Here is a 10000-nt window from a genome sequence, read left to right on the forward strand (position 1 = left end):
TTGTTTTCCCGCTTGGGCGCGACTGCGTGGATGAATCCGCATGGCGAGGAACTCGGGTTGGTGTAGAAATGTTTTGGGTGGTCAGTGTCCTTGGTGATACGTGGTCCAGCTGGGGTTCTTCTAAAATCTGCACAGCGTTGTCGGCAACAGATGATACAGGTGTTGAGGGGTCAGCTGCAGGTGTTGAGAGTGGCGGACTTGCTGTGTCGGAGTTCAGCAGCTAAGCGGACAACGTCGGTTATCCGGCCTTGGAGACATCTCGTCAGGAGTTCTGCTCACACTATGGCCCAAGTATTGCGTGCTCGGCAGAGTGTGCTGTTGATGGGGGAGCAGGAACTTCGGAGGCGCTATATGAGTTTCAAAGTCACCGCTAAGCCCCCAGTTGTAAGAGCCGGAATGATGGGCTCTACAAGAGTATGGTAGGGGCGAGCTTAGGGTGTAAGGTAGACGACCAAGATGTAATGACTCCTTTTTTTATATATTATGATGGAGTACGGCTGCGCCCAAGGGGCGAGGTGTTGCTCCTTGGCTCCCCGCAGGGAGTCTGCCTGCCATCTCCTACAGTGGGTCTAAGGGTGGGGATAGATCACGTGCTTAACATATGACAATCATTGGTGAGAAAGGTACTGTTACAACAATCATAGCTCTGTGGAAGGGGATAGACAACACAACATTGGAATGTCTAGTGTGGCAACGAGAGACGAACAAACAGGTAAAACAATGGACACACATATATGTATGTGTTTGTGTGTGGGAATATAGGAATGTGACAATAAATAAAATTACGCAAGTCATGTATAATATAACAGATAAAAGAATAACATTGGCATACACATTTCAGCAACAACACATAAAAAGCTGGGTTACAGTGTGTGTGTGTGTGTGTGGTGTGTTTTGTGCGTGTGTGTGGGCTTTTACTTCAGACGTTCGTGTTGCATGGGCCTCTCTCCTCTCTCCAGCCTTGGGAAACCTGTTCATGGAATTCTTCGAGTCTGACCTTTTCTTTACATCTCCTTCGTTTCCCTTTGGTCTGGCTGAGGTATTTCGATGATGTTTGCTCTCGAAACCCCATGACTTTGACTTGTTCTCGGATTTCCTGACGCAGCTGAACTCTCTCTCTATCTCCATCCGTTTCAAGGTTGAATGGGAGGTTGACAAAAAAGCTCCCTTTCTTTGGGCACTCTAGTTTATCGCTCTGCTGACCAATTCTCCATATACAGGAAGCCTGTGCATAGTGGTATGTATATACACTTCTCATATCATCCTCTTCATGTAAAGAGAGGTATTGCCACATCGCTGTTCCTCCGCGCTGGTTCTCGAAACTGGGCTAAACCTTCGTCATGTTCTCGACGTAGCGTTTTTCCAGGACATGGCGTACTTTCTACCACGACTCCTCTCCTAAAGAGGCTCCTCACCTGCCTATCCTCAGCCTGCCCCACACTGAGATCTACTGTCTCCCTTGCTTCTTCACTCTCTCAACTGTAGGCTGATCTTTCGCCAGGTCAACATTCTCCTACACCAATCCTCCCTCTACGCGTGTGCCTTCTGTGATAAAGCAATACTTTGGCGAGACAGGTGCCAGTCTCACTAAGAGTCTGTCTCAACATAAGTACGCTGTATCCAGGGAACATAACAACAATGCCCTCTTTTGTCATCAGCGAGACACAGGCCACCATATGGACTGGTCAGCAGCGCGAATTCTTTTCTTCCACTGATGTCCACGTCCGCAGACTGGTGGAATCCTCCTAAATAAAGATGCTGCCTAATTTCAACTTGACCAGCGGCTTTTCTCCTGCCGATAGTCTCCCCGCTTCCTACATCCTCCGCCTTCTCCCCTATGCCGGCCACCCTGCGCATAGAGTGCCCGATCCATTCGCTTCTGTTCGTCTGTCCTCACCTATCACAGCGTTGCCTCTCCTGCCTCATTTATACCCCTCCTCACTCTTTCCTCTTCAGACCTGAAGATGGAATCCAGGTGGATTTCGAAACTGTAGTCTCTTTTTCAATAAATCTAGTTTTTGCAGTGTGGGTCTTTCTACCATATTATCAACATGGAAGTGTTTTACCATTCATCTTATACCTTGATATAAAAGGGTCATTATGCTGTATAATGTTGACTGATATGCTCAATTCATTTAAAGGTTGCAAGTGGGTCTTGAAATAATTTGTATTTCTCGGCAAATCAGGATTCTGATCTTTGTTCCGAGAAATTGATTTCCAGTTCTGGTTATACATCGCATGTGTACTCGAGCACTTATACCGTGATTGCCCGAAGCTAAACACGTGATAACAAGAATTAGAGTGGATTTCAGAGTGAGTTTTTTCAGTATCATCTCTAGCGCCAGCACACATCAAAGGGGACTTTTCTTCACAGAGTGGTAGGAGCGTTTTCACATTGAGCGCGCACGATCGGGTCCTTAATTAATTACACACGTACACTATAGTTCTGAGGCCCCTCCACACGATCGACAGTGCCCGTTAACCGGGCAAATCATGTATCGTCGTACACGCGGGGGTACTGGTGTCTACCAGGGCAGTCTATACTCGTCAGCAAACGGTCAAACTACCACGCAGACGGCCTTATCTGGTGATTTCGCTCGACCACGGACACGGGCACTTCTTTACAAGGTCTACATAAGTATTGCACCCTTGGTTTGCTGGATGAACAGGCATTAAACGAGTGCCCGAGTACTAGATCGTATGGATCCCGAGTCCACTGTATAAGAGACTCAACGTACCCGCACACATTATATGTAGATTTTAACAGTTCTCTGAAAAAAATCAAAATTATGTGAAATTTCCAATGTCCTGTTGCTATAGAATATGAGTAGGAGGAGGATGGATATCGGCAGTCACTTTGAGTGTGGAGGGAGCGGTTGTGGAATTTAAGGGTGGATGAGGGGCTTCAGTGTCAATTTGGAGTCGAGTAGATAGTTGTGAATATCTTTAAGAGTTTCTGTAAAGGAGTTGGTTAGGGAGTGTTGTGAGACAAAAGTTTTCTTATGAGGGGGGGGGAGGAAAGAGGAGACTGGTCTTTGAGGAGTAGAGGCTAAGGTAGGTGGAGGTGAGTGTGTGGTAGGAGAAGTGGTGGAATGTTTAGTCTGTCTGCTGCAGGCAGTGCGGAGGGGGTCGGGGTGTTGGGGCTGCAGTAGAGATTGGAATTAGAATGGCCAAAGAATTTGACTGAGGAAGGTAGGAGGTAGAAGTGGGGAAGTAAGATGTAGGAGGGATAGGTATAGAGGAGGGTGTAGGAACATCTTGGGAGGGAGGGGAAGGGGCAGAGCGAGCGACATTACTGGAGTTGGGAGTATAAGAAAAACCTCGACCTGCTTCCTGTCTGGCTTCACGTAGAGTGAGACCAAGCTTGAATCTCAGTTGCCACATTAAACTCAAATTTGTAGATAGGGCAGCCCCTATTAAATACATAATGGGGCCCGCCACAGTTGGCACATGTTCGTGACTTTGCAGAGCAGTTTGAACGATTATGACCAGGTTGGGCACACAGAGGGCATCGGGCTGTGGAACGAGTGTTTGGCCTAAACGCCAACAATTTTGACACTGACGGGGAGGAGGTTGATATGGTCGGACAGGGAGGGATTCTCCACCAATGTAAACATTAACGGGACGGAAAGTAATTTTGGTTAAGTTGGTGGGGTTCTTACGATGACCTGTAGGAGGGGTGGAGTAGCACTGTACTGATATCGCATCATAGTCCATGAGGCAGGCGAGTAAGTCTTCTCCAGTCTGACCAATTTTTGTTATAAATAGGGCAGTTTGCTGGGGAGATAGAGACAGTTTCCGGTACCAGTATTGAAGAATGGATGAGATTCCAGAGAAATCATTTAAGAGTTGATAATGCTATAGCTTGCTCAAGTCAGTGCCGGGTAAATAGAGATGGTGACTCGATAAAAACACCGGGCGGAAGGCAATGGCAAACCACCGCTCTAAATTGCCAAGAAAAAATCATGGAAGCCCATGATCGCCAAGGCCGCGTGGCCGAATGGTTAGAGCGTCGGACTCAAGACTGCCACGACGGTTCGACTCCACGGCCGGCGCGTTGTTCCCTTGGGTAAGGAACTTCACCTTGATTGCCTACCTAGCCACTGGGTGGCCAAGCCAGCCCAAGTCAAGTGCTGGTCCCAAGCCCGGATAAATTGAGAGAATGATTACCTAAAAAGGTACCACCGGCACTCTCCATGGAAAGGAACTGGGGACCCTACCACGTACTCACTCCAAGAGCATTACAACATGAAAACTACAATTAAGTATCATGCAGTGACCACGGCGGCTCAAACATGAACCTACCGTTAAAAGAAAGAAATGCTACAGCTTGGTTTTCAGAGATAACTGTGACGAGACGAGAAAGATTGGGTCGGCTACGGAATGAGACTTTACTTATTTGTTTTTGGAGACATTTCTGGAAGAGAAGTGTTGTCAGAGTAAGCTGTGGGGGGGTCACGAAAAATCGGTCCCATTTGGCTGGGCTAAATAGAGTATTTAAGATATTTGTAGAGATATGGGTGGTAGAAGGAAGGGGACGTGTGGAAAAGGGAGTAGTGTTGAGGTACTATTATGACGGAGGTGGACAATAAGGCTGTAAAGTAGTAATAAGTGAGAACGGGGTGATTGATGAAGAAAGTTGTTGGGGATTGAAATGTTTCCTGGAGCTTGAGTGTTGACTTGGGTGGATATGTATTAGTAGGCATTGAGGGGGTAGTAGTTGTAGTGTTCAGAGTCGTGGTCAAAGGAGAGCCTCTTCATTACTGGCCATGGTAGGAACAGAAGCAGAAAAGCAGGAGGGGAAAAAGACCATGCAAATTAGTTAAGCCAAAGGCTGAGGCCCAAGGTAGGGAGATTCCCAGCATTGGGTCCCCCCAACAACGGCAAGGAATAATTACCAATTAAATACATTAATATCTGGAGCCACATTATTTACATTAACAGTACCTTGATAGAAATGAAGAGGTTCATTCATGTTCTTAATTCTGCTATGTACTTTATTTATCACAACTGTAAATACTTCATAAATACAAAATAACATGGGACTCGGCAACTGCAAAGTAACTCGCTGAAATATGAACTTTCTAAACTACAATAAGCTGTGGAAATCTTTGTTATATACAACAAGCAGACTAAGATATAACCAACAAGGTTATCATTGTTTGGGCCAGAAGTTCATAACCCGTCTGTTTTTGATATGCATGAACAACTTCATTAGTACATTCCCCTGGATATAATCCACAACATATTTTAAAGGCAAGAAAACAGAAACATTATTCAGTCCAATTTATTTCTGAAAATACAAACACCATGACATTAAAGCAAGTGTTAAATAAGTGAAATTAATAAAATTCTATTCCTGAAATAATATTTCAAGCATTATACAATACTAATATAAAATGAACAATCTGAATTGAGTCGCTAAAACTGAAATCTAAATACTGTACAGAAAAATTCAAGGGTAAGGTTACCAAATGCTGTGGTAAAATGACAATGAAATAAGAGTATACACAGACATTGCAAATGATTCCTTCACCATTTCATGACATTCAAAATAAATAACAATATAATCATAAAAAATAATAAAAAATAATAACCAGTGATGATCATGTAATATTATGATAAAGTAACAATAATGGTTAGTGATAATGATGATGATAATGATAATAATAATGATAATAATAATGATAATAATAATAATAATAATAATAATAATAATAATAATAATAATAATATTATGATAATTATAATAATGATGACAAAGAATGCTAATGATAATAGTAAAACTAATAACACAAAAAAACTACATCTAAAAAGAAGCAAATGAAAATATCCAGCAAATTTATAATGTCAATACAATCAACTCCAAATGTTCATTATTATTATTATGACTATACAAGCAATTCATTTATAGACAGAATATATATTTCTATATAAAATTTAGGAAACTGGGTTTGAAAATACATAATATACACTCACATAAACATACAAACACAAACACTCAGAAAGCCTGCTTGCCACAGTTGACAATCAGGAATTGTACCTATAAAAATATGCCCTCACACTTAGAATCTTGCACAACCAGATATTACTCACTGGTTTCTATCATGTCTATCACCATAGAAAATTTAAAAATTTTTGCTGCTTCTGTACAACCTTCTGCTAGACTTCGGCTTTCGTTGATATCTTGAATTGCCTTGAGATTCATGGGTATCTACATTTACTTTGTTATTAATTATTGGTGACACTGATAAATGAACTAGACTTAACATACTTGGGTTGGAAAGTCTAGAGCTTTTTGGTCTACTGTGGATTGGAGACAATTTTATACGGGGACTTTTGTCAATGGAATGTTTATTCTTTTGTTTGCGTATAAAGGTCTTCATGGTGGGTGATCCTGGGACATTCTGAACTGTCCATTCCTCATTAACAACTGTATTCCTTTGGCTCTTCAATTTGGGATCTGGTGACAAGTCAAAAGGAAGGTCATCGAGGTCTGAACTGTTACAGTGGCCAATGCTTGAAGTAGTGCTTACTGAATCTTCTCCATTGTTTTGTTGTTCCATCATTTCTCTCTCTAATTTGTGTCCTAATGCTTCATCACTCTTTCTCTTTGAACTTTTCATGGGGCTTCCTCCTCTCTCTGGGGATAAAGTGATCAATTTCTGAAAGAACTCTGGAGACACACTCAAGTCTTTTGACATATGTCTTGTAAATCGCAGAGGTGTTATTATAGATTTTTCCTTCAGGCCTTTCTTCTTTTTTGATACAGGAGTATCACATGCACTAGACGAATCTAAAGAATTGTCAGCATCTTTCTTGTCATTATTTGTGGCAGAATTAACTTGCATATCACTACTGGAATTGAGATCTGAACTTCCAATTGATGCATTTGCTTCAGAAACTTGGTAGTGATCTCCGCTTTTGGTAAGTTTTAATTTCACACCTCTTCTCTTTCTCTTTACTGTCCTGCCCCGAGGTTTTTCTTCATTTCTTCCCGCTTCTGTTTGACAATTTGTACTTTTTGGAGCATCACTGTCTATATCTAGCTTACAATTCTTGTTCTTGTTAGCTCTTGGCTTGACTCTCTTCCAGTCATTTGGTGTCTCTGGTCTTTTCCGTACTGAAGTTTCTGTAGAAAGTCTTGTTACATTTTCAGCTTCTGCAGCTTGTTTGTGTATGGGAGAGAGATAAATATCAATTTTCTGTTGCTTGCACCTATCTGGAGTGCTTATTTTGGATAATGGAGAATCCTGTAAATCAGGTTTACTAGATTCTACCCCTGCCTTCTTAACATCATTTTCAACTGATACATTATTACTTATTTTATTGTTGTGGGGTAGATTTTCAACATTTTTCAAAGGCATCAATTCCAAGTCTGCTTTCAAAGGAGATATGAAATCATCGTCATCTTCAAATATCCTCCTCCTCTTTGAAGATGGTGCATCAACCTTCTCCTTGACAGGTGATGCTACATAAGTTTCAAAGATATAATCCTCATCCTCACTACTGTACTCTTTGAATGAGGGAATTCTTCTGACACAACTCCTCTTACTTGCTCTTTCTTCAGTTTTTCTTTTTGTTACCTCTGCCTGTTTCCTCAAGCTCGCCCTTCTATCATTTCCCTTTTTCCTTTTGAGGTCTTGTCTGTAACTGCTGCTCAGCCTCCTTTTAATATTCTCTTGATTGACTGTCTCTTCAATCTCATCATCACTTTCAAATATCTTCCTCTTAGTTGTCTTGGATTTTTTGTCTGAGTCTCTACTTTCAGGCTGATGAATTAAGGAATTATCACATGAGGGTAAATTTCCAGGTGATTTTCTTACAGGTTTTGACTTCTCATCTGTCACATCATCCATCTGGTTAACATTTATCACATCTGCTTCCAGTAACACTGTTTTTTCTCCTTCTTCCAGTTCTGGCCTCTCACTCTCACTAGCTATTTTTTCTGTTGCGTCTTGTGTGTTAAGTACTTCATCTAGCATTTCAGAATCTTCCTTGTCATCTTTAATATGAACACTAAATGAGTCCCTAGCCTTGCTATTTGAGGACTCTTCACTACTGTGCAATAATGATTTATTCCCAGATTTTCTTGTTTCTCTTCTACATATTCTTTCAGGTTTCATTACAGATTTGATTTCCTCTTCCTGTCCACCACTATCACTGCTGACATTTTTCTGTAATACATTCACTGGCATAATTTTCAACTGTTCCACCTGCCTTTCTATTTTCTCCCCTTCTGTTTTTTCTAAGTTAGTTTTACAAGTTTCTTCTTTCAATAATTCTGTTTCTTCAGATTATCCACTAATGACTTAGTCATCTCTGAAGGTTCTGAATGCACATGTGATCTTCTAGTTGCTCTTTTGAGAGTCATTTTGCATTCATGATTGGATCCTTGCTCCACTTTTTCCAATACCTCATCCCTATCTTTCTTTGTTTCAATACATGTTGATTCCTCTGACATTGCTTCTGCCTGAAGTGTTTCCATCTCTTTCTCATTTATCAATGATCTAACCAACTGCTTGTCTCTTCTTTCACTTTCCATTTCTTTTGCACTTTTTCTGGAGATTTATTTGTCAATGTTCTTTGTACTTCAAGAGTTTCTGTAACATGGGATTTGTCTGAGTCACTTAAACTGTTTTCATTTGAGTCAATAGATAAAGCTGCACTTCCTTTGTCTGCATCGACGGTAATCTCATTTTCTACACTCTTCTTTAAGTGATCACCTTCCTTTAGTCTCTCCTCTTCCACAGTTTCATCCATGGCAACATCTGGCTGGGATTCTGTATTGTTTTCAAGGCTTTTAAATTGTTGGTTCATTCTCTCTATATACCTCTTAATTTTTGGGTCCAAAGTAATTTCAGGACTAGCAAGGAGATCCTCACTACATGGCTTACAGTCAATATTCTTTTCAGGGGTCACTTGTTCATTCAAGAAAACATTTAAATCAAGCAAAGGAGTTTTTCTTTCTCCTAAAGATGGGACCAAGTCTTCCTGCAAACTATGGCTAACAACAGGAGACTGATTACTTCCTGTTTTGGTAGGACTGGAAAGAGAACACAAGATACCATTGATATCTAGTTTGAAAAAGTCATCGTCTTCACTGATCTCTGCTGCTCCCATCTCAGAGCTTTCTTCTTGTTCTTTTCCAAACATAAGTGTATTCATCAATTCAACATCCTCTGGAGTTATACCCTTTAAACTTTCAACACTAATGTCTGCTCCATGGTCTTTGCTTCCTGATAAATTCTCATTTTCATCCTCTATACATGTGTCTTCTACCAGTGGATATTTTTCTCTGGAGTGTAAAGTAAGACTGAACTTGTACTATGGCTGCTTCTGCTGCCTTTTACTGGTGACAGAAGCTCAATTTCACTCTCTCCATTACAGACAAATGTACCAACTTTCACAGGAGTACCTACATCTACTTTGGAAGGAGTTTCAGGAACTCTCTCACTGATGTCTTCTAAAATTAATTTGGATACTTTCAGGCCTGCCTTACCATCCATACCCTTTATTGGTGTTTTCCCTGGAGTCTGCTTCTCTTTCTTTCCAGTTGTAGCAAATATGTCAGGACTCTGAATGTTGGCTTTAACAGGTGTTTTTTCCAGGAGTCTTGAGGAGTTTTCAGAATGCTTTTTGGGAGTTGGAGGATTACTAGATAATATTCCTAACTTGTTTTTAGGAGTTTGTGGATTATTGGCCATTAAAACACGTTTACTTGGAGTAAGCGTCAAGCTGAATTGTACTCTTTTGCTTGGTGTCATAGTGGATAGGGATGTATCCAATAGCGTTTTATTCTGGCTACCTTGTTTGGGTGTGCCAGGAACTGTTCCATCAACAGAGAAAATTTTCTTGCTGAAAGGACTATCATTTACTTTCTTTGGGGTACAGAATAATGGCTCCTCTTTGCCTAACTCAACACGAAGGCTCCTCCTGGGAGATTTAGGGACCAAAATTGTCTTTGTGGGAGTAGAGAGTGAGAGGGCCCTTTTCACAG

The 10000-nt window shown here is 41.2% G+C and overlaps 1 protein-coding gene across 1 annotated transcript in view; it reads right to left on the reverse strand.

Annotated features, from left to right (window-relative positions):
- Positions 1-5743: 5743 nt before the first annotated feature.
- LOC119571993 overlaps positions 5744-10000 on the reverse strand; it is a 5645-nt gene continuing 1388 nt past the window's right edge. The window contains 4 exon segments of the mRNA XM_037919042.1: positions 5744-8299; positions 8302-8556; positions 8559-9296; positions 9299-10000. The exon segment at positions 9299-10000 is cut by the window's right edge and continues 390 nt beyond it. Coding sequence (XP_037774970.1) covers positions 6129-8299; positions 8302-8556; positions 8559-9296; positions 9299-10000 — 3866 coding nt within the window. The 3' untranslated portion in view covers positions 5744-6128.

Source organism: Penaeus monodon, unplaced genomic scaffold (genome assembly GCF_015228065.2).
Source record: "Penaeus monodon isolate SGIC_2016 unplaced genomic scaffold, NSTDA_Pmon_1 PmonScaffold_899, whole genome shotgun sequence".
Lineage (NCBI taxonomy): Eukaryota > Metazoa > Arthropoda > Malacostraca > Decapoda > Penaeidae > Penaeus > Penaeus monodon.